The sequence below is a fragment of the Pinus tabuliformis genome, chromosome 6 (genome assembly GCF_031772625.1).
Source record: "Pinus tabuliformis cultivar Carrire ecotype Pingquan chromosome 6, CPIR1, whole genome shotgun sequence".
NCBI lineage: Eukaryota > Viridiplantae > Streptophyta > Pinopsida > Pinales > Pinaceae > Pinus > Pinus tabuliformis.
In genome coordinates this window covers 877,462,572-877,488,684 of record NC_142292.1, presented here as the reverse complement: position 1 = coordinate 877,488,684, position 26,113 = coordinate 877,462,572, and the positions used below count along the sequence as shown (strand labels likewise).

The following is a 26,113-nucleotide window of genomic DNA, read 5'->3' as shown; positions in this document are numbered from 1 at the left end:
AAATTTACATATTAACATAATCAATAAATTACATATTATTTAAATTTATTTATAATAATTTTATATTCATTAAATTTATTTTTAGTTTATTTTTGATAATCTTTTTCGAGCAATTGTGAAATACTTGATCGCCAATATATATTTAAACGCATTTCTTAAAAACAAAATATAAGAACTTTTTATAAATAGAAAAATTTATAAATAGTATTCAAAAAATTTAAATCACAAACTAATTAAAAAAATTTATAAAAATTCCGATTATGAATCTGAGCAAGTATTAGAGAGACATGCGCATCACCTGTGGATCTTTGCTGATATCTTCTACCAAAGTGGAACACTTCCGATGTCTTTCTAGTATCTTTGTCATACTGCACAAAACATAAACAATTTCAATTTCTATCCGGAGAATAACGGGAAATCCTTGAACTTTTTAATATTAGTACTTTATTCACTTTTATAAAACAAGAATATATTAACTAGTTCACAATATTGTTTAGAAAATAATGAAAATTTTTATAAGAATTTTAGTTAAAATTTTTGGAAATTTAAATTATAGTTGTTAAGTTTCAGGATTTTGGATATCTAAAAAGTTTTTGATGATCTTGAATTTATATCAACTATCAAATAACTACATCAAACACTCCCCCAATCAAGTTTCTTAAAAAAATTTCTCACCCTCACAAAATTTACAATCCAAACAAAATTAACAATCTAATAACTATTTGATCGTGAACTAATTTAAGTAATATTAAGTAATATTTATCAGAGTGAATATTCATTTTTTAACTCCATTGAAAGTATTAAAAAGAGTCTAAATTTATTATGTTGATAAAAGTATTAATATTTAAAAGAAAATGTGATTTGAGAGGTTTCTTTTATTACATATATTACATGCATAAGTAAGATTTAATAAAAAAATGGTTTTTTTTTTATGGGTTTTAATTAAATTTATTAATTTATTTGTATTTTATAAAAAACGATTTGTAATTATTGCATTATTAAAAGGATTTTTAGTTTTATAAGTGACTTTAAACCTTAAGAATTGAATTATGGTCAACCATGTTGCCATACTTGTTTTTCTTGCTTGCATCAATGTGTTATGTTTATCTATATTTATTTAATATCATTTAGGTTAATTCTTTTTAATAAACAGTGAGAAAACTTATCATAACTTAGTTGGTTCCTATCATAACTTAGTTGTCAAATCATCGCTAAGGGCAACCATCAATGGCTGCTATCCATGAAGGAAGGATAACCCTCATTGTTATTCAAGGAAAACGACACTACCTAGAATTACCAACTAGTAGTTCATAAGCTGCACACTTTCACTCTTACAAGCTGCCTCTAGGTCATGAGTCATTAACATAGTTCCTTACATCCTAAAAAACAAGCTCTTAAGAAAAACAATTTTAACATACTCTAGGCCCAATCAAACATTTAAATTATGTGAATGTGTCCAAAAATACTAATATTAATTTAATATTATATTTTTTTTTTTCAAAATAAAATAATAAAAATTTCATTTCTTCTTTTATTTTCCATTAAAACAAATTAAACTATCTTAAATAAATAAATAAATAAAAATAATAAATTATTAGAGATAAAACCTTTTTCCTTAAACCTAATTAATATTTTTCCTTCTCCAAATACATTGAGAAACATTTAGCATACTAAATCATATCACTAAGAACATTCCTTCTTGTGAGACAACCATAAATTCTTCCTTTGCAAACACGTTTAAATTCAAAATATGGCAAGACATGGCTATCCAAATAAACCTAGTATCATTTAACAGTGCAACAATATTTTCTCGATCTTGGTATTTACTCCTAAATGAAGTAAGCATTTATTGTGTCTTTAATTAAAATATTGTTTTGAACATATATTCTACACTATGCTTTCACAAAAAGATGTGAAAGATTGCTCAAAATAATATCTTTCTAGTAAGATACATAGAGAATTGATCGATATTTGTTAATATAGTTTGGAATTGTAATGTTAGTTAAGGTTAGTTTGGTTAATATATTTTTAGATAAAGTATGATTTTTGTACTGTGGTTTTGTAGTTATGTAATTTTATAATTTTATGGTTATGATTATTTTATAGATATAAATAGATTTAATTTTTTTTTATATTAAAAACACTTTGTGAGTTAATACTATTTTTTTTTTTATGAATTTTATTTAAAGAGAATGGAGGATGATTTATTGAAGATTAATTGTTGAGACATGCATATGTAAATTATTTCATTTTAAATTTAATATTTTTTTAAGCAACCATATTCTCTAAGGTCATGGATTATTTTCCTATTTGAGAGTTTTAAGTGCGAGTATACTCTCGTATAATAATACTTGAGATATTTTTGTAAGTGGATACTTCAAGGTGTTTAGAATGCAACAAGATGATGGAGCTTAGTGGAAAGGAGTCGCCTTCACTAAGTGGGCCCGCAGGCTATTTTTGGTGCAAAGTCTATTTGTAGACTATGTCTATTTTTAGACATGTGGATCATGGTCTATGAGTTGTAGGATGTTGTTTATGGATGATTGGTCATGTTGGGAAAAATAGATGGACTTCTATTTTTGGTTCACAGCGGTGTGATCAGAGTCTATTTTTAGACTGCCAGGCTAAAAATAGAAACAGTCAAATATTATTAGCCCTTAGTAATATTTGGACTCTAAACATTATCTTATTCTCTTGGAGCACTTCAGTTTGAGCTACAGATGTGGCACATGCAGCTGTCAGAAGGAAGTACGCTTTCTTTGTGGGTCAGTTGAGCTATTGCATGGAGGACTTCAGTTAGAACTCATGCATGTGAGTTATGTGGAGTTGATGGAGTTGTGTTCAGTTGAACTAGTTGTATTCAGTCTAACTAGAGAATACACTAGTGATGAGTTGTGTGAATTGATTGTTAATTAATTCACTAATTATTAACTGAAAGTAACTGAAGAATACATCAGTTAACTCAGTGCATGGACAGTTCAACAGAGACAGGTGTTAGAGGCAAGTGAAAGGGTGAGTTGTGACTGTTAGTTGTGCATGAGATTTGCACAATCAATGGATTGAGTATACCCATGAGAATTGCGCCGTATATGCCCAGTGAAATAGCTTGTGCTCACGTGATTTTCATTGTGGGTGATTTTCACATGGTATTGTGCAGTGGAGGCAGGCAAAGCAGCTGTGGAGATTTGAACCTGTGACTTGTTCGGATCTGAGCTAGTTTTGTGTGTAACAGGTGGAGATAGTGCTGGATACTTTTGAGGAGTATTGTACTATGTATTGTTACATGTTCTCAATCATTAATATACAGATAGTGTGGGGTTTTCAGCTGTAAGCTTTCCCCGGGTTACATATTGTGTTAATGTGTGCATGCGATTGATGTTTTCATTGTTTTTTATGCTGTTAAATTGATGATCAACGTAGAGGAGGTTATGTATTATGCATGTATTCCGCAATAGTGTATAATTGGGATAATCTCTGTGAATAAGTGTCATATTATTCAAAATTTCTACATGGTATCAGAGCTGTTGATCATCAGATCTATTATTCAGAAAGTGTTTACATCTTATTTCTTCAGGCAAAGTCTGTAATCGGGCCAGGTAACGTCTGGATTCATCCTTCCTTTGGAAGGTGAGATATCTGGTGAATGCCCATACAGTGAATCTCTATACGAGAAATACTTTGTTCTCACGAACCTTAGATCAAAGGCGGTTGAGTTTGGAGCTGGTGGAATTCGAATTTGCAGCAGTGTTTTCTTGGTGTCAAAGTTGAAATCTCTTTCAACAGATTGCGATTGGAGTATGCTCTTGAGGGCAGCTCGAACTATGTTGCATGGAAGGACAGGATGGAGGCGGTGTTAGATAATAATGGGCTGAAGGAGTTCATAGAGGTTGATGTCCCAAAGCCTACTGATGCTTCTCTCGTTGAGGCTTGGCAAAAGAAGACAGCAAAGTGTCGAAGGATTCTGTTGGAGGGCGTGAAGGATCACATTATGCCCAGCTTGCATGGAAAGGCTTCTCCATACTTGACATGGAAAGCATTGACAGATCTATTCCAAAGCAAGAGTGATCAAAGGAAGTTGGCGCTCAAGGATAAACTTAGAAACATCAAATGTGAGAAGGGCGATAGTATACCCAAGTATCTCACGAAGTTCACTCAGTGTCGAGATGAGTTGGGAAGTGTGGGGGTGACTGTCGATGATGAGGACTTGGTGAGCTTGGCTCTCCTTGGTCCTCCGAAGAGTTGGCATTCCTATCAAGACTCTGTCAATGGTTGGGAGAAATTGCCAGGATGGGAGAGACTTTGGTCGGATCTTGTGCAAGAGGAGATCAGGCGGAATACCAGGGACGGATCTTCATCAAAGGGACATGATGAAGAAAATTGCACTTTGGCTGCCAAAGCAAAGAAGGGGAAGAGCAACAAAGCTTCTCATTCTGGTGCAAAAGGCAAGAAGCAGGACATGTCCAAGGTGAAGTGTTTTCACTATCACCAACACAGACACTATGCCACAAATTGTCTGCAGAAGAAGAAGAACAAGCAAGCTGTTGGATCTGCAGCAGGAGAGGCTCTAGCCTCGCAGTTTGAGCATGATTTTTCATTGATCACATGCTTGGTTTCAAGTGTGATGGGATCGGTGTGGTTCTTGTACAGTGGTGTGTCTTTTCATATGATAGGATATCGAGATTTGTTTTCTGATCTAGAGGAGAAATATCTTGGAGTGCACATCGAGATGGGCGATGATGGTAGATACAGTGCAATCGGTATCGGTACCATTTCCTTTGAGAGGGAGTCTGGTAAACCCTTTGTATTGAAGGAAGTGATGCATGTTCCAGGATTGAAGAAGAATCTTATCTCTGTGGCGATGTTAGAAGACAAGGGATATGATGTTGTTTTCAGCGAGGGAAAGGCTTTCCTACATAGCAAGACAACTGGAGAAACCCGGAAGATAGGGGTTCGAGTGAGGAACCTTTATCAGTTGCATGTAGATGGCTATGCAGCAATGGCATGCAAGGCAGAAGGATTGGTGAGCCGGGATGATGGCGAGTTGTGGCACAGGAGATTGGGTCACCTTCACCCTGGAGCCTTGAAGATACTGCAGTAGATCACTACAAGGTTTCCTAAAGGCACTCTTGCGCAGTCAGATCAGTGCAAGGGGTGTACTTTGGGAAAGTTTGTGAAAGCCACCTTTCACGAGAAGGATAGTCACGCCACGACAATCCTTGAGAGAATTCACACAGACGAGTGTGGACCTTTCTCAGTAGCTTCGACAGCAAAACATAGGTATTATGTGATCTTTGTTGATGATTTCTCTCGTAAGTGCTAGATCTTCTTCATGCAGAAGAAGAGCGAGACATACTCAAAGCTCTGTGAGCTCAAAGCACTGGTCGAGAAGGAGTTGGGGAATAAGGTGAAGGCTCTTAGGAGCGATAATGGTGGTGAATACATCTTTGGCGAGTTCAAGGAATTTTGCAGTGCAGAAGGGATTCGAAGAGAGCTCATAGCTCCCCATAACCCACAACAGAACGGGGTTGCTGAGCGGAAGAATAGAACGATCGTGGGTGTTGCTCGAGTGATGTTGCACGATCAAGGCCTACCCCTTCACTTGTGAGCGGAAGCATGCAATACAACAGTTTATGTGCAGAACCGTTGTCCTCACAGGATACTTGGCATGAGTAGACCCGATGAGGCTTATTCTGGTAAGAGGCCTGATATTTCTCATTTGAGGATTTTTGGTGCTAACGTTTACATGCATGTGACGAAGGATGCCAGGAAGAAGTTGGAGCTAACCGCAGAGGTTGGGATATTTGTGGGGTACACTGATACGCCCCACAACTATCGTGTGTATTTGCCAGACAGTGGTAAAACTTTTGTGCGACGGGATATAAAATTTCAGGAGGAGAAAGCCATGAAGTGTTCGCTTGAGAGGGAGCCACACTTGCATGCAGATGAGGAGCTATTAGTTCCTAAAGATGAGCTTTAGGATGTGGATCAGCCACAGGACGAAGTTCATGGAGTGGAAGAGACCACTCATGCAGTGCCAACCATCAGAGGGCGAAAGCACTTGACAGAAGCTGAGTGACTAGCTCAAGATGCAGAGAAAGTTGTAGGACCACCTATAGCCCAACGCAAGAAGAGACAGTCACCTGATTGGTACACTGGATACATGGCTCTTGTGAGCAAATGTGTTGTGACTGAGCCATCCTCTTTCGAGGAAGCTGTGGAGGATCTCGCATGGGTAGACGCCATGGTGGAAGAGTATGATTCGATTGTTAGAAACAGTGCATGGGAGATTGTCCCGAGACCGAAAGGGAAATCAGTGGTGGGTTCGAGATGGATCTACAAAGTTAATCAGGCAGCTGACGGGAGTGTGGAGAAGTACAAGGCAAGATTTGTTGCCAGAGGCTTTTCACAGATAGAGGGGATCGATTATGAGGAAACCTTTGCATCTGTCGCAAGGTATTCTTCCATACGGGCGATTCTTTCTCTCTCAGTGCAGATGGGATGGCACATTCATCAGATGGATGTGAAGACTGCATTCCTCAATGGAGTCATTGAGGAGGAGGTGTACATAGAGCAGCCCAAAGGTTTCGAGATATTTAGCAGTGAGTCACATGTGTGCAGGCTCAAGAGACTGCTGTATGGGTTGAAACAAGCACCACATGCTTGGTACACACAGATAGACAGTTATTTCACCGGACTTGGATTCTCCAAGAGTGAGGCGGATCCAAACCTATACCAGATTTTGGTGGAGGGTAAGTTGCTTATCATTGTACTTTATGTAGATGATTTGATTCTAACAGGTGATGAGCTGTCGATACTTTCATGCAAGGATGATATTGCTAAGGAGTTTGAGATGAAGGACTTGGGCCTCCTTCATTATTTCCTGGGATTGGAAATCTGGCAGCACAGTGATGGACTATTTGTTTCTTAGGGTAAGTATGCTTAGGAGATACTGGAGAAGTTCAACATGCATGGCTGCAAGCCTGTTGATACTCCTCTTCCTGGAGGTTGGAGGAAGGAGGATGCCACTTCAACAGAAGAAGTGGATGCCACTGTTTATCGACAGTTGGTGGGGTCGCTTATGTATCTAGTCAATACACGACCCGATATATGCTATGTTGTTAACCAGCTTTCACAAGCTATGGTTAAGCCAACCAAGCTCTTCTGGAAGGCAGGTAAGCATGTATTGCGTTATTTGAGAGGCACATCAGGATATGGATTGTGGTACAGACAGGAGGATGAGGTGAAGCTATGTGGCTTCACGGATGCAGATTGGGCAGGGAGCCCAACGGACAAGAAGAGCACATCAGGAGGGGTGTTCAGTATCGGCTCGACAGCAGTTTCTTGGTACGGTAGGAAGCAGAGATCCGTGGCACTCAGTTCAGCAGAGGCCGAGTATATGGCAGCAAGTTTGGCTGCATGTGAGGCTATATGGATGAGGAAGATCCTGGTCAGTTTGTTCGGTTCTTACTTGGAGCCTACTGTGATTTACTGTGACAACCAGAGTTGCATTAAACTCATGGCTAATCCTGTATTTCATGACAGATCTAAGCACATTGACATCAGGTACCATCATATCAGAGATTGTGTGCAACGGAGAGTCATGTTACTTTCATACATTCCAACGGAGGTTCAGGATGCTGATATCTTGATGAAGGCGCTCACCAAGAGCGAATTCGAATACCACCGAGGCAGGATAGGGGTTGTTGATAATCCATATCTTGTTGAGAGGGAGTGTTGAGAATGCAACAAGAGGATGGAGCTTAGTGGAAAGGAGTCGCCTTCACTAAGTGGGCCCGCAGGCTATTTTTGGTGCAAAGTCTATTTTTAGATTATGTCTATTTTTAGACATATGGATCATGGTCTATGAGTTGCAGGATGTTGTTTATGAATGATTGGTCATGTTGGGAAAAAGAGATGTACTTCTATTTTTGGTTCACAGTGGTGTGATCAGAGTCTATTTTTAGACTGCCAGGCTAAAAATAGAAATAGTCAAATATTATTAGCCCTTAGAAATATTTGGACTCTAAACATTATCTTATTGTCTTGGGGCACTTCAGTTTGAGGTACAGATGTGGCACATGTAGCTGTCAGAAGGAAGTACACTTTCTTTGTGGGTCAGTTGAGCTATTGCATGGAGGACTTCAGTTAGAACTCATGCATGTGAGTTCTGTGGAGTTGGATGTGGAGTTGATGGAGTTGTGTTCAGTTGAACTAGTTGTATTCAGTCTAACTGGAGAATACACTAGTGATGAGTTGTGTGAATTGATTGTTAATTAATTCACTAATTATTAACTCATAAAGTAACTGAAGAATACATCAGTTAACTCAGTGCATGGACAGTTCAACAGAGACAGGTGTTAGAGGTAAGTGAAAGGGTGAGTTGTGACTATCAGTTGTGCATGAGATTTGCACAATCAATGGATTGAGTATGCCCATGAGAATTGCGCAGTATATGCCCAGTGAAATAGCTTGTGCTCACGTGATTTTCAGTGTGGGTGATTTTCACATGGTATTGTGCAGTGGAGATAGGAAAAGCAGCTGTGGAGATTTGAACCTGTGACTTGTTCGGATCTGAGCTAGTTTTGTGTGTAATAGGTGGAGATAGTGCTGGATACTTGTGAGGAGTATTGTACTATGTATTGTTACATGTTCTCAATCATTAATATACAGATAGTGTGGGGTTTTCAGCTGTAAGCTTTCCCCGGGTTACATACTGTGTTAATGTGTGCATGTGATTGTTGTTTTCATTGTTTTTGATGCTGCTAAATTGATGATCAACGTAGAGGAGGTTATGTATTATGCATGTATTCCGCAATAGTGTATAATCGGGATAATCTCTATGAATAAGTGTCATATTATTCAAAATTTCTACACAAGGTGTTCACTCTATGTGGATATGTTTCTTAAGCATAGTATTGGAATTTGAAAAATAGGTGGTTAGATTAGGGGGATTATGAGATACACAATTGGCATGAAAATGAAAATATTCTAAGAAACTAAACTAATATTGAAGGTGATGATGTCATCCTTAATGGTAAATATTTTTGAAAGAAAAAAGAAGAAAATTATATTGTTGAATTATATTTTCAACTTAACTCCTTATAAGTTTACCCAAATTTTAAATATGAGCACTCCTTGTACACAAAATTAGATTCTACATCCAACAAGTACCCACTTTCCATACTTTTCATTAGATCATATCTTTTTTTCTCAGTGTGGGTATAATGAAAAGTATTGAGAGTGGGTAATCATTGGATGCAAAATCTAATTCTATGTCTTTCTTACATATGAAACATGAGGAAAGCTATAATGAGACACTTTGTTGTTGAAATTACAATAGAAAAAAGTAGTTTTATTTCTATGATTTTGAAAATTCCTGATGGTTATTTTATTAATTTTCACTACTATTTTATTATTTTCTCTAAGAAGTACATTTTGGAACTCAAAATTGCACTAATAACACAATGCTAAAAATAGACTCTAGATATTAAAGTTGTAGACATTTTTACAAAGAATCTTATAGAATCCATGATTTCGAAGCTTTGAGATATTTTAGGTGTACATGAAGGTTCCATTAAGGGGTTCATAGTAAGCAATGTTTTTTTTTTTCATTTTCCTATTATATTTTCTATGTAAATTCCTCTATCATATCCCTTGAGGGGAAGACATCAAGATATTTAGACACAAGATAGTTAGTGAAACTCTATTTCAATATACACATTGATTTAAACATGCACTTTATTAGGAGGATTCTCTAGGATGTATCCTCAATGTGATCTAGTATAGAATAAATGATCATGTAGTAGGAATTTTGAAAAAGATGCTTATAGAATGAAAGTTTTAAAAAATTCAAGCTATTTTGGTCATTTAAGAAGTTGTCCTGGTGGGGGATGATATGTAATGCTTCCTTTTAGATTCTTCAATCCTATCCCAAGTTCATCTTTAAGGTAGATATTAGGATACTAAGACATTTAGGAGTTAGTTATGTTAAACTTGGTTGAATGTGGATTTTAGTAAAGTGTATTTATTAGTGAAATTTTGTAATTATCTAATCTAATTGTGATGATTATGTTTTAAACATAAAATGATCCATTGGTTCATCTTCTCCTTACTACTAACGATACGTGATTCATGGATTAATGCACATTGTTCTATGATCTCTTGATTTATGGATTAATGCTCATTGTTTGATGGTATTTGTTTAAATAAGATGGAGGGTCAATTGTTGTTAATCAACCTTTTAGAGATACTCATGTAAATTTTTTTTCTTTGACTTAATATCTTTCCTCACGCTGCCACATTAGCTAGGGTTATGGATTATTCCCATTTTGGAGAGTTTTGACCATGTATACACTGATGCATTAATCTTTGATTTATCTATGTGGGTAATTACATTAATGTATTCAACTTATGTGGGTATCCCTTATTTCTCAAATAGTATAGTATTAGAGAATGCTTAAATCAAAATTGTGACAAAAATACTCTCTTTAGCATCGATTAGTGAATATAATAAGCATTTGCAATCTGAAATTTAGGATGCACCTGAACCGACGTTTCTAAGGAGCAGAAAGAGCAGAAGAATGGAAGACTGTGGTTGAGGGTTTCTGCAGGCGATCTTCTCCATGGACAGTGGTAGAGGAGGGAGCTCCACTCCCTCCTTCAAAGAGGCAGTGGTTAACAAGGGCAAGACTCCCCCAGAACTAGGTAGAGGTAACAAGATGGAAGGGGGAAAAAATAGGGAAGAGGAAATAGAAAGTAACAAGAAGAAGGAGAATGATGGCACAAAAGACAAGGAGGAAAATGACAAAAACCACAGAACAAAAGATAGGAAACAAAAGGGACCATGCAAACCCAAAGCTGAAATCACTCCCAGAGTAATCTTAAATAATCCAGAGCTGTAGGCCCACAGGGAGCACATGCAGACTTATGCAATCATATGCAAATTCATGGGACTATGGCCCACCGAAAAGGCTTTACAAGCATGGATCAGATACCACTGGAAGCCTAAAGGAAGCATCGATCTTCATCTAGGATCCGAGGGTTTTTTCACTGTGGTGTTTGTAAACATTGAGGACAAAGACAGAGTGTTTGAAGGTGGACCCTACTTCTATGCAGCAGTAGGGCTCTATATGCGGTCATGGATGATGAAGTTCATGCTGGAGCGGGAAACCTTCACCTCAGTCCCGGTTTGGGTAAGACTCTATGCACTACCTCTGGATTATTGGCAAATAGAATCACTAACAACCATAGGCAATAAATTAGGGAGGTATGTAAAAACTTCGGAAGCCACAAGAAGGGGTAAATATACCTCCTTTTCCAGGATTTGTGTAGAGATGGACCTATCTGGAGCACTTCTGGACGAGGTCATACTGGAGGTTCATGATGAGGAATGGGTGTAGACTGTCGACTATGAGCATATTCCATTTAGATGCTGAAAATGTCATGAGCACGAGAACCTTCTTAGAGACTGCCCACTCAACAAGGTAGAGAACAAAAGCAAACCTAACACAATGATAGAAACAGATGGATTTCACAAGGTAGCTCACAAAGGAAAAAATGGCAAAAAGGGACCAAATCAACACCCAAGAGAAGACCAGAAAGGGAGGCCGAATCAGTTCCATGTTCTTGAAGAGGAGGAAGATACAGCAGTTGAAAATCAAGTAATGAAGGATGGATATGTTAAGCGGGAAAAGGAGGAAGAACAGGATCAGGAGTAGGTAAAGGAAAAACAGAAAGGGATCATGATAAGTGAATCAAAGATGGATATGGATCAGGAAATGACCCAGAGCGAGATGGAAATGGAAGACAATGAGTTACAAGAGATTCTTGATAGAGAAAACCTAGATCTAGAAGGGTTCTTGAGAAAGGGAACAACGGGTGGGGCAGAATCTATACCACAAGAAGAATGAAATCGAATAAAGCAGTTATTCTTATGGAAAACATAGGCAAAGAGCTTGGTAGAAGATAAAAGCATTGAAAGACCAGGAAATCATGGAATGAAAGCAGTAAAATCAACTCCAGAATTAGCTCCAAGAATCCCAAGGAAAAAAAGTGGCAGAAAAAAGTAGAACACGCTTTTAATGAAATGTGGAAAGCTCATGATAGACTCAGGTAATATGAAAGATCTAACTAGTTACTCCTTTACCAATCTGTAATTATGAAGTTTACAACTTGGAACGTAAGAGGTCTAGGAAGCAAAAGAAAACAGAGAATGTTGAATAATAGAATGAAATAGGTAGCTCCGGATATAATTTTTGTCCAAGAAACGAAATGCTCTGTTCAAAAGATAAGACAAATCCATAGTAGGTGGCTCAGCCGATATGAGTTTATAGAAGTCAAAGCAGAAAATACTGCAGGGGGTATCCTCATCCTTTGGAATCCCCAAAAAAGAGGTATTATTGATGCGGAGGCATAAAGGAATTATTTATGAGTGGTTATACAGCCTGTAGGAGACAGGGACACATTTCTTATAACGAATGTGTATGGCCCTCAAAGGTTAGATGACAAAATCAAGTTTATCGATTCTTTAGTGGATCTTTGGAGAAGATTTGTAGGGTTACCGTGGGGAATAGGAGGTGATTTCAACATGATTAGGTCTCTCTTGGAGAAAAAAGGGGGTACAGGAGCTCTAAACAATGATTCCTCAGCTTTCCAATGTTTTTCAGAAAACATGAAGCTGGTGGACATTGAGACAAACAATGGTCTTTGCACATGGAACAACAAAAGAGGAGGGGATTCCCAGGTAGCTTCCAAGCTAGATAGATTCATGATATCTGAGGAGCTCATGCTTCTAGACAAGGAAATAATAGCAGATATTCTTCCTCTTGGAGGCTCAGATCACTGGCCGATTCAAATGGAGATTAAGGGCATTGGCACCCCAAGAAACAAACCGTTCAGATTTGAAAATATGTGGCTTTCACACCCGGATTTCATCAGCAACATTGGAAAATGGTGGGCTACAGACCTGCAGATTCAGGGATCATCTATGTTCTTGCTACATAAAAGATTAAAACACATCAAGCATAAGCTAAAGGAAAGGAACCAGAAGGAATTTGGTAATATTTTCACAAGTAAAAAATGTGTGGAAATCAAAATCCTAGAGCTCAATCAAGCTTTGATCAAGAATGGCTTTGACAAAGACAAAAATGATCAAGCAGAGAAATATCACCAAGAATGGGAAATGCTGTGTAAACAAGAAGAATTTTTTTGGAAACAAAAATCTAGAGTTTTATGGCTAAAGGAAGGAGAACGCAATACTAAATTTTTACACAAATCTACCATTGGGAACAGAACTCACAACAGAATATCTTCGATCAAGGATGAGAATGGCCAAATTCATCAAGCCCATGAGGAGATAGAAGCAATGTTAGTAAAGAATTTTCAGGACATAACCAAGGAAAACTTTCCCGGAAGAGAACCTTTCATCAATAATTTAATTAAACACATACCTAAACTAGTATCCAGAGAGGATAATTGTAATCTCAATAGACCTATAACTGAAAAGGAGATCAGTGAGGTCCTCAAGGAAATGCAAAATGGCAAGGCACCAGGTCCGGATGGATTTAATGTGGATTTCTTCAAAGCCTGCTGGAATATTGTTGAAAGGGATATTGTACAGATAGTAGAAGACTCCAGGAGGAACAAGACCATTTTGAAAGCTCTCAATACATCCTTTATTGCCCTTATTCCAAAACAGGATAATGCTCAAACACCTAAGAGATATAGACCCATCGCCTTATGCAATGTTGTCTACAAAATAATCTCCAAGGTGGTGGCCAACAGACTCAAACCCCTGCTGCCCACACTTATCTCAGGGGAACAAACAGGGTATGTAGAAGGAAGACAAATTCTGGACAACATAATTCAAGCTCACGAGGTGTTTCACTCATTAACTTGCAACAAGAGAGCGAGAATGATCATGCAACTAGACACAGCCAAAGCATTTGACAAAGTGAATTGGACATACATCAAAAAAGTGCTCACAGCATTTGGTTTTGATCATAATTGGGTTAGATGGGTCATGGCCCTTGTAACTTCATCCAACTTTCAATTTTAGTGAATGGCTCTCCTTCTGAGCTTTTTCTCCCTTCCAGGGGTCTAAGACAGGGAGATCCGCTCTCTCCTTTTCTCTTCATCCTCATGATGGAAGGGCTGGGGCGGTCCATCAAGCATGTAAGAGTAACGGGAAGAATTCAAGGACTCCAACTTACGGAGAATGGGAAAGTTCTGACTCATCAACAGTTTGTAGATGATACCATGTTACAAGGAATTCCCACAGTCAAAGAAGCACTTGCTTACAAATAAATTTTGGATGACTTCGCGAAAGCCACAAGTATGGAAGTTAACCTTACCAAATCAAAAGTCTTTTTCTTTAACACTCATATTGCCATCCAGAGAAATGTCTCCAGAATGTTAGGCTTTCAAAGAGAATCTCTTCCCTCTAAGTATTTGGGAGTTCCACTTACAGCTAAACCCTGACACAAGAGTATATGGGATCCATTAATAACTAAAATGCAAGACAAGTTCGGGAAATGGACAAACAGATCTTTAAATTTAGCTAGTAGACTGGTTCTTACTAAAGAATTTCTCCAAGCTATCCCAATCTTCATGCTATCAGCCCTCCCAACTCCAATAGGAGTCTTGCAGCAATTTGGCAGTATTCAACGAGATTTTCTATGGGGCAAAGAGGAAACAAGGAAAAAATGGGCTTTAGTCTCATGGGAAAAGATCTGCAAACCCAAGAACCAAGGAGGCCTAGGTTTGGACAACCTAGAGAATCTCAACAAGGCTCTAGGAGCCAAACTTTGGTGGAAGCGGGTTAAGGATCCTAAAGCTCAATGGGCAAGCATCTGGAAGGAGAAATATGCCAATGCCTGGCCGGATTCTGATATCATACATATGACAGGAACAGTAAAAGGCTCCCCCATATGGAACAAGGCCTGGAAGAACAGAGAAGTGGTTCAAAAAAATAGTTTCTGGGAAATCAGAGAGGGAGATCTGGCACTTTTCTGGGAGGACAAATGGCAACAGGAACCTAATCTACTGAAGGGAGAATTTTTAGGCCTCAAGCAAGAGACTAACACTCAAGTACTAGTAAAGGTGAAAGACTTTTGGGAGAACCCACATAATGTAGGAAAGTGGAGAATTTGGAGAAAAAATGAGGGCAGAGAGGATAGGACCCTCAACAGCAAAGCAGAGTCCCTTAAGAGATTACTGGATCAGAGAATAATTTTAGTAACGGAAGGGCAGGACCAACTGAGATTGGTTAACAACAAAGAGGGAAACTTTAATATCAAGGAAGCGAAAGGTTTTCTCCTTGATCTAGAACCCCAAGCTCCTAATAAAACTTGGTAGAAGCTTTGGAGGCATAAAGGCTGGATGAAAATCAAACTATTCATGTGGTTAGTTCACCACAGGAAAATTTTAACCTGGGACAACCTTAAGAAAAGGTGCATGCTGGGACCCTCTAGATGTCATCTCTGTGAGACCCAAGAGGAGACTATAAAGCATCTTCTCAACAGTTGTATTTTCACCGACAAGATATGGGAATTTTTTACCAACATCTTCAAACAGTCTAATAGAGACAAAGAAAGTATTGCCAACACTCTAAACAACTGGAGGAATAATTTTTCAGATAATGAAATTCTCAACTCTGCCTGGGATCTCCTGCCGAGTTTCATTATTTGGAATGTGTGGAAAGAAAGGAACAAAAGAATATTCAAAGAGGTTAAGTCTGCCTCACTTAGCCTGGTGGAGTTGATCGTAAAACAACTTAAGGAGACAGTGGGCACCACGGTTAGGAATCTCCCCAAAAATCCTCCCTCAGTAGAAGAGTTAAAAATCCTCCAGTTGTTAGACATGCAGGGGTTTACTCCTCAAGGTCTAGACAGGAAAGCAAGCATGAGAGATAAGGTGGAGGAATTCTGGCATCCCCCCCCTGAATGTTTTTTAAAGTACAACATTGATGGAGCTTCCAAAGGAAACCCAGGGGAGGCTGGTTTTGGGGGAGTTTTAAGGGATGATACAAGTAGCATAATCTCCCTCTTCCATGGTCACTTAGGAAAAGCCACTAACAACATGGCAGAACTAATGGCTTTAGAACAATGCTTAGAATTTTTGATATAGAGCAATTGCCAAAATGTCATTATAGAAGTGGATTCAGAGTTAGTGATAAACGTAGCCAAAAGAATCAGTAATGGAACAGGGCCGGAAAAGGTCACAAAACACTGGAGGTTAACTATGGTTCTTCAGATAATTCAAGTGCATCTACAGGAACTTCGCACTCTCAGATTCATTCATGTGAGGAGGAAGGCCAACAAATTGGTAGACATTCTAGCCAACCAAGGTGTTAGCTACAAGGACAGCGCAATCTTAAGGAGATGGAATACAATGGCGCAAAGCAACCTGAAAAACTCTACCATAACTAGGCGGAGGAGGACAAAGAAGAGTACAGACGCAGAATGATAGAACCCAACCAGTAATGGTCAGCAGTCAAAGGGCTACTTCAAGTGGGACAAAAAGGCGCACAATGGAAGGTAAGCCAAGGTTAGAGGTAAAGTGGACCATGATCGGGACTATTCTTAGTGACGGGCAACAGAGTTTCCCGAACCAAAGAAAGCAGCAACTAAAACTTCCGCTTCATCCTAATCTTTTAGTGACGGAAGTCAAAATTTCCTTTGAGTGGTTTCGAGGTGATCACACAACTTTCATGTTAAAAGTGGTTTTAGAATTTTGGCAGTGATGCCATAGAAAGCATGACACGTGGTGGAGGGCTCGGTCCAAAAACCACTCTCCCCGTGCCCTAAAGGTCGATGACTTCAGGCGCGTGATTTTCTGCTCATCCGTCCGATGGTGCAAGGTGATTCAATGCTCTGGATTCATCAAGCAGTTTGGTGGGGACCAAGGATTTGGTCACTCTTTGAGCTCCACATGGCAGCGGGGCCGGAGGGATTTCCGCCCTCATCGCATGCTATCACCTGTGCATGTGGGCAGGTGCGATTTCAATCTCCACTGTCAGATGGCACATGGAGATTCAACGGATTAGATTTCTTGAAGAAAGAAGCATCTAAAACTTCCGCATCATCCTAATTTTTCAGTGACGAAAGTCAAAACTTCCTTTGGGGGGTTTTGAAGCGATCACACAACTTTCATGTTAAAATTGATTTTAGATTTTTGGTAGCAATGCCATAGAATGCATGACACGTGGTGGAGGGCCCGGTCCAATAACCACTCTCCCCGCGCCCTAAAGGTCGATGACTTCGGGCGCGCGATTTTCTGCTCAGCCATCCCATGGCGCAAGGTAAATCAATGCTCTGGATACATCGAGCAGTTTCATGGGGCCCAAGGGTTTGGTCACTCTCTGAGCTCCACATGGTGGTGGGGGCGGAGGGATTTCTGCCCTCTTCGCATGCTATCTCTTGTGCATGTGGGCTGGTGCGATTTCAATCTCCATAGTTGGATGGCTCATGGGGATTCAACAGATTAGATTGCTCGTGCAAACACTAGAGGAAATTAACGAGCTGCTCTTTAGTCCGACTTGATCTACAGCAGGTGGATCAAATGGTAAGGCTCAAGGGTCAAGTTTATTGAGGAAGGCTAGGTTTCGTGGGAAAAGTTCTTTCCGAGGGACTGTTCCTATGTTTGTGAATCCGAGCGGTCGTGCTACCTTTATTTGCAAACAACCATGTGTCCTGTTCTTTTCAGATCAGTCCAATCTTATGTTTTTTTCTATTGAGATAGGTAAACTTTGGAGGTAGGGGGTTAGGAATAGTTTTGTTGGGACAGCTCCATAGTCAACGACCATGAAAGTATTTATGTAATATATGTACTTTATTTTATGATTAATGAATTGAAAGGTTCGACTCTTGCATTAGCAAAAAAAAAAAATATAATAAGCATTTAAATAGATCTATGAGGCAATCCACAAGTTATTCCACTTCCCTTAAAATTTACAAAATACTAAATCATTTTTGTTCCTCCATTTCCCTTCTTGTTTTCACAATCTCAACATTCTTTGCTATTCTAGTGAGATATGTTAATTTTTTATTAATAACTGGTTATGATAATATTTTTAAAAATTATATATTTGTCCTGTTAGATGTCACTTTTGCAAAATGACGTAAAAATAAAGGAATAAGAATCTAAAAAAGGTTCCCTTAAAAAAATTAATTGTTTATGTGTTTAATAATTGTCGCTGCAGTTAAACTCTATTTCGACACAAAAGAACATTAGTTTCTTTTTAGATTGTAGATAGAAAAAGAATGAAATGGATCTTTGTAGAATATGAATTTTCATGGCTAGGGTTTCCCTAGCTACCATATTTTTTTAGATCTAGGTAAATCTATTCGACCCTATATTGCAGGAGATGTCATAGATCTAGATAAAGGATCTTTTTGTATGAATGGTTGGATGATTTTCTAATAATATACAACCTCACAACTCTGTCTCAGTTAACCGATACCCCATAAACTGACAACTAATTCATAGATATTTTTCTCAATTTCATTTACAATTATAGGGTAACACATTTGTTCACCATGCCATGGAGGAAAAGGTTGTCTTCAGAGCCCTAGCACAGGCTCAGAAACATTGCGCAATTTGTTCTCCCCACCAAAAATTGTGAAGAAATTAGCTGAGATCCATGTGGTTGAACTCTCTTGAACTCTCTCCTTCATATCCATGCAAGAGAGCCTTACTTCTCTCATAAAAAGTAGTGGTGAATAACTTTATGGGCTTGTGTCTGAATCCAAGAGTTGTTCAAACCTATATCATGGGAAAACAATCCCCCACACTTCAACTCCATGTAACATTCTTGGTAGTATGAAGGGTCTTTTATGTCTTTTTATTTCTCAATAGAATGGAAATAGATTTATTTTTAGATCATGATCATATTTCATGGGGTCTAAATTCCTCTTTATCACTCTATGAACTCTATATTTATGACCATATTTTGATATTATTGTTGTGTAAGTGTGACTTCGAATGCCATCCCTTCCTCATCATTATTGGGGGCATGATGCACTAAAAGGTATTGAAAAAAATCTTGGCCTCTATTCCGATAAAGAACAAAAAATAGGTCTATTTTCATATGCTAACATTTTTGTTCATATAAACCTCAATGAAGGTTTACGAGAGGCCTGAATGTTAAATATAGGAGAATCAACCGATATACAATAATTGAATTATGAGTAGACACTTTCCATGTGCAACCATTGTAATACCGATGTGCACTTTGCCAAAAAATTCCACCAATGAAAAGAAGACAAATAGGACAAAGCCCTTGTTTCTAAAGAGGCTAGTGTCTAACTATCATGAAAGGGATGAATAAATCAACCAAACAATGTCGTATCCCTAATGAAATTAGCTAAAGGTGAGCCAGGGCTAGAACCTTCCTTCAACAAAATTCCTTTGAGGCTCTTCCACATTCAGAACAAGGTAAAGATACCCCTCTAGATGAAACCCCAAATGAGGATTAGGGAAACAAAGTTGTTCTAGTGGAGAATGAATAATAAGCTCCTTCATGGGTTATCTCTACAGTTTGAGAGTGATATTTTGAAGGAAGAAATTTGGCATTGACATCCTCCAATCTTGCGAAGATGAAGAAATTTATGCCAAAGTTATACCAGAAAGCTATAGAAATTAGTGCAACTCATACAAAAGCATTCACGAGAGGTAACAATGAAAAAACCCTATCGTCAAATGCAATGGAACCTCCTCTCATAAGAGGCAATAAATCTAATAAAGAAATGTAAGAATGAAAAGCAGAAGCTAACTTGGCTTTAGGTCCCTGACTTTGCATGGAATCATTTCTCCAAAATATTTCCAAATAGTGTAATGTACATATTATGCATACTCTTATGCTTGCAATACCTATGAATTTACTCTTGTAAACATGTAGGTAGATTCAATTCTAGTATCTATAGAAGATAATGGGATTTTTCTCCCATGAATATAATGAGTACCTCAGCGGAAGATCCCATGGAAGAAATCAAAATGTAATGAATCCCCTATTTATCTTATATGACTCGGAACATATTTTATAATCATTTTTCATTTGTGTCCAAAGAAAAAAAAACAATTCTAGCTAGATTTTTCTAGATTTCCTTAGTTTTCCATTGTGCTTAAAAACTTTCTATTATATTGACAACATTATTCTAGATGATTTATTAGGCTTTAGTGAAAGTTAGGAGGGCTATTTGCAACATTGAGATTAGTGATACAAATCCTCAAGATAACCTATAAGGAAATATTTGAAATGTGTTGAAGGTAAAGATTATAAGAAAGATTGTAGATCTAAGAAAGTTTTAAAAAGTCAAGGATCTAATGGTTCCCCCTTTAGAGAAACAATAATATCCACAAAATATGGAGGTGGTGTTTACTTGACATGTACAAGTAAAAATTTAGATCATGATATATGTTAGATCAACTTGGGTATTTCATTTCATATAACTCCTTAGAAGGAGTGGTTTTTTAATAATAAATGTACAAGGTGGTTTGACTAGAATTGGTGTGCATGTGGGGAGTTCAAATTGGAACTTCTTATAATCTACTGAGAAGAATTATTAATAATTAATGGAATGGTTCTTTTTTTTATTCATGGTAGTAATGAAGAGGATACGACTCTCGTATTACCTTCAATTCTATGACATCAAATACTATTACAAGTTGGATAGAATGCCCTTTGAGCATTACATGGTAAAGTTATGGTTGAAAGTAAATTTGATTTGTCATTAGATTTATATTTCTAAAAATATTGTATATATGACAAAAAAAATTACAAATATTCCCATCTAGTGTGATAAAAAAAAATGAACCTTGGAATTGATACATGCTAATGTGTTTGGACATGTGCTTATTCTACCACTAGGTGAATTTGGGTAGTATTTTTCTATCATAGATGAACTTTTTATAAACACATAGATCTGTTTCATGTGAGATAAATATATGGTTTTCAATAAATTTAAAGAGTTTAAGGGTCTTATACAAAACTAATAAGAAAATAAAATAAAGGCGTTGAGGCGAGATAATAGTGGAGAGTTTCACAAAAATGTGTTCAAGGGATTTTGTAAGAATTATGGAATAAAAAATAAAAATAATACTCCATGGACACCTCAAAAAAATGTGCCAAAGACAAAAATATAATGAAAACATAATGGATTATGCTAAGTGGTGTAGGGTTATCACAAGAATTCTAGGAAAAGGTACTATATACTATGTGTTATTTGATAAATGAGTTCTTGATGAACACATATATCTATTTTGTTTGAACTAAGTCTAATGCTTTCAATAAATCTAAATAGTTTAGGGGCCTTATGAATAATTAGAAAGATAAAAAAATAAAGGTGATGAGGCAAGAGAAGAGTCGAGAGTTTGACAAAATTGTGTTCAAGAAATTTTTGAAGAAGTGTGGAATATTAAATAAAACTAGTACTCCATGGATGCCTCAACAAAATAGGCAAAAAAAGAAAAAAATAATGTAAAGGGAAAGACATATGCATAAGTGATGTAGGGCTATCACAATATTTCTAGGAAAAGGTAGTGTATATTATATGTTACTTCATAAATCAATCACCTACCTCGAAATAACTTCAAATCAGGCACACGATACAAAAATATATCTCTTAAACATTTATAGGTTATTGTTGTGATGTTTATGCGATCGATTCATTGAAAAATAAGAGTGATCTATATAATAAAGCTAAAAAAATATGCTTAGTAGATATAACATGGAATGAAGGGTTATAAACTTTGAACCTAGTAATAAAGGATGTTGCTTACAGTCAATATGTAGTATATAGAGATGTTAATACAACTCCAAAATAGTAGTCTAACCAGTGGAAGAAGAACTAGAGAAGGAAGAGCCTAAATTGAAGGGTGAAGAGTTCAAGTCAATAGAAAAATTACAAATAGAAGAGGAGAAAATTCAAACTTTAGTATTGGGGAGGTTGATTTGAGAAAGAAGAAAAACAAAAAGGAATACTTCACTTGATTTTCATTCTATTTTAATTTCATATATTACTAACTATAGTTATAAAAAATTTAGGGAGCCAATGGATTCATAAGGTAGTGAATTATGAAACAATGGGATGGTTGGAGAAATGGATACCTTGCACAAAAACAATACTTGGGATTTGGTTGAGTTTTTGAATGGAAAGAAACATATTGCTAGAAAATGGGTGCTTAAAAGATTTAATGGAAAAGGTATGGTAGAGAAGTATAAAGTTTTCCTAGCAGTAAAGGGATATAGTGGAGGGAACCAATTTCGTAATTTTCTTTTTTTTTTTGCTAAACTAAATTCTATTAGATTTTTTTTTTCTATATTTGCCTCTTTTGATGTTAAATTAGAGAAGATGGATACGAATAAAATTGCAATATATGGAGGTATGGAAGAATAAATATAAATGAAAAAACCAAAAGGTTTTGTGAATAAGATACAAGGATTTGGTTTGTAGTATGATGAAGCCATTATAGGGATTAAAACAATCTCTAGGAAAGTGGTATAAAATGTTTTGTGCTTATATATTTGGCCTTAGTTTCTCAAGAAAAAAGAGTTGATCACTAGGTATATTAAAAATATGTTGATCCTTTCATTTAGGTGCTATTGTGTGTTGATGACATATTATTGGTCGGAAACAAGAAGAAAGTGATTAAGGATGTCAACCTTAGCTTGTTTTGAATTTTGTATGAAACACCTTGTTGCATGCATTCTATTTTGGGCAAGGAAATAAGAGATTGGGAAAATAGGAAACATAAATTAAATTATAAGAAATACCTTGAGACACTATTGTATTGGTTTAGTTTGAAGGTATATAAACTAATAAATGTCCTTATTCCTATAGGTATAATGTCATTTCTAGATCAATGTACCAAGACACAAGTAGAGGTAAAGGACGTGCACCATCTTCCTTATGCAAATTCTATTAGAGGTCTAGTTTATGCTATGATCTAGTACATACTAAATATTCACCATCCAATGGGATTATTGGGTAGGTAGATATCAAAAAGAAGAAAGGAATATTGGATGGTCATAAAGAGTTTCTTCACATGGCACATCAAATCTTATAATGTTCTACCAAGGAGGACCTAGACTTCGAAGAGGGATAGATACATAGGGATTTATAGATGCAAACTAGGGTAGAGATCTTGCAAAATATCTACAAGTAATTATGTCTTCAAAATATTTGGCGGATAAATCACTTGGATGAGAAAAAACTAGGTTATAGTTACATTGTCAACTACAAAAGCTAAGTACATGGTAGCTACACATGGGAATAAGGTAGATATATGTTTGTTAATATTTTTTTATGTGCTGGATTAAGAATTAGTGTGGATACATTGTGATATGTCAAATGCATTTTTTTCTACTAAAAAATATTTCTTATAATTCGAAGAAAAAGCATATTGTTGTGCAATACCATTTTGTTAAATGCATCGTTGAATAAAACACGATATTTTTAGGGATGTATACCTTGAATATTTTTTCAAAGTTATTGAGAATATTAACAATAAAAGGTTCTCTCAAATTACATAATTAATGGGATTGCTACATGTAGCAATTGATTATATGGATCTATACACATAGACCCATTTTACAAAATTATTCAATAAATGGGAGAATGTTCGATATGTTTTGTATCCCTTTCAAAGTGGACATAGTTATAACATAAAAGGGTTTCAAGAGTTGGGCCTTAAATAAATCCGTTTTCAGGGGAACTTGTGCCTATAGTTTAGCAACAAGGGAGGTTAGAAAGCCTTGCATCTAGGTGTTTGTGGGTAAATCATCCATGGAACTCTTTTTAGGCCTATTAGGTATTATTTCAACCATCGGTTTTATTTCACTATAAAATCATTCAAGTTAAGGAGTTAGGATTGTAATCTAATTCAAGTTAGCATATTAGGTTTTTGATGCTACAAAATATCAAAATATTGTTTTGTGAATGATAAAGTTCGTACAATGAGATAGAGAGCACTAAAACTCTCAATTGAGTTTGTCTTTGCACTTAAAGAGATTTTAAGGTAATTTTTTGTGTATTATGTGTAAATGTCTTGTTGTTATTCTTATATTTTGGATTCTGTTAATATTTAATTTATTGCACATGTTTACCAAACTATTTACGAAAATCAGTTTATTGTTAAACAATTACAAGTTGTCCAAACATAATTGAAACATAAAACCTATATCGTTTAGTATACATGGTCTTCATATATAAAACTATGAATTATTTTGTTTCAATGTTATAATAGTGTCTTTCAATACAATTTAGGTTTCTTTTGGAGTTCACCATTAATGACATCTACCATTCCATGGATTTCTAATGTGGTACCAAAGAAATGACTTGAGATATAATTGGTTTCTATATAACTAACTCCGAGAAAGATAAATTGAATTACAAGAATTAAGGTTTCCAGCGAGATAATGAGCTCCATACAAAACCTATAGTTTTAGATGTCCACTTGTATATGATAACACATAAACACCATTAAAATGTAATGGTTTATAAGAGCTATGGTTTCAAGTGTTCAGGATACATAAAACAAGTTCAGAGCAATATTGTGTTTTGGAAGTTCTACGTATTTGGTTTGGTTAATAACATGGGATTAATATTTTAATCAACTTACTCTTATAGTTTTATATATTGCACGCGAGGCCTAAATTTTAGGTATTGGGTAACATATTTTTGGATACTTTTTCGATACCTAGCCACCAAATATGATCGAAATATATAAGGATCACAGATATAGAGCCAACATACAGAAGTTTCATGCTTTTTGCAGAAACAAAGATTTAGTATTTTGATTGGAACGCACTCAATAATTGGAGCTAATGTTTCATCATAAAATATATATTTTAAGAGATGCCCCCAAGTTAAAAACTGAGGGTAATAGAAAAATTAGCCTTCCCTCTTCCTCAACAATGGAAATGACTCGGGAACTGAACAATAGTGTAAATATTTGAGAGCTTAACGTCATGGAGACCTTTGACTCTTCGTTAATGTCGTGGGATCCAAATATTTTGTATATCATATAAGAATGTAACGCAATTGACGATTGATTTCATTGAATGCTTTTATTGTATGACTTTGATTATAGGTTAATATTATTGTGGTGAGTGATAGTAGAACAAACTGATCCTATTGTAAGAACGCCTGAGTTGACGAAAATTCCAATAAAGAGGAACATCAAGTAGTACCCCCTTGGCCTTTGCTAAGAACATAAATGGGGCACATGTTACCAATCAGTTGAATGGATTTGCTTTGTAATAAATTACATGAGGTTTAGGACTGAAGCCATGCGCATTATGATTATTCCCATTGGCCTGTGCATAGGCAAATCCCCCAAGTCCCAACTTGCTCTTTTCCGATGAACCAAAACTGGCCGACTCCCTGAACAATGTGACAATGCTCTTCTCTCAGTGCGTGAACAAAGTATTCAAATTTGGTGGTCAATATCCTCGCTTTAGGTAGCATTTCAATGCTGTCGTGGCAGGCTTGGAATTTGACAACGCGTAAAATGACTTTTTCACCGCGATTCTAAATTTTGTAACATCACTTTTGACTGACTAAAAACGTCTTGAAACTGTAAGTTTGAAATGCAAGCATTTAAATTATGTCATGAATTCCTCACTAGTTAAATTGTAGGTTAGAGGTAGAGAGGCCACTACGTCAAATCTAGAGATTTGCAAAATCGCTTTCAGATTTTATTCCATAATTCTAAATTGGTTTTTCTATTATGAATGTTTTTGAGAGATAAATTCTAGGAAACCTGTACCAAGCAAGCTATTATTTCCAATTCCACTGAACTATCTTTTTTTACAATATGTTCTTTAGTCTTATTTTATTTTCCATAGAATTAGAATTAACTGACTTGGAGTGAACTTAAAATAACAAATCAAAAAGCAAGTGACCGTCACTGAATTTTCAATGAACGGGCTAAATAAATTTGAAATTCCAAACGAGAGCAATATGTTGTGTGATATATAAGTTTTCAGATCGTGCAGCAACGAGAGCAGCAAGGATACTGCTCGCAATCCAATTTTACTGGCCACCGCGTGATATAGCATTAAATATGCTATAGCAATGCAGATATTACTTGCTATTGGATTCTACTTGCCACC

The 26,113-nt window shown here is 36.6% G+C and overlaps 1 protein-coding gene across 1 annotated transcript in view; it reads right to left on the bottom strand.

Annotated features, from left to right (window-relative positions):
• The window catches only part of LOC149261677 (agamous-like MADS-box protein MADS2), a 270,101-nt gene that overhangs the window by 36,863 nt on the left and 207,125 nt on the right, over positions 1–26,113 (bottom strand). Inside the window, exon 2 of the mRNA XM_089370321.1 lies at positions 299–368. Coding sequence (XP_089226447.1) covers positions 299–368 — 70 coding nt within the window. The remainder of the gene's footprint in view (positions 1–298; positions 369–26,113) is intronic.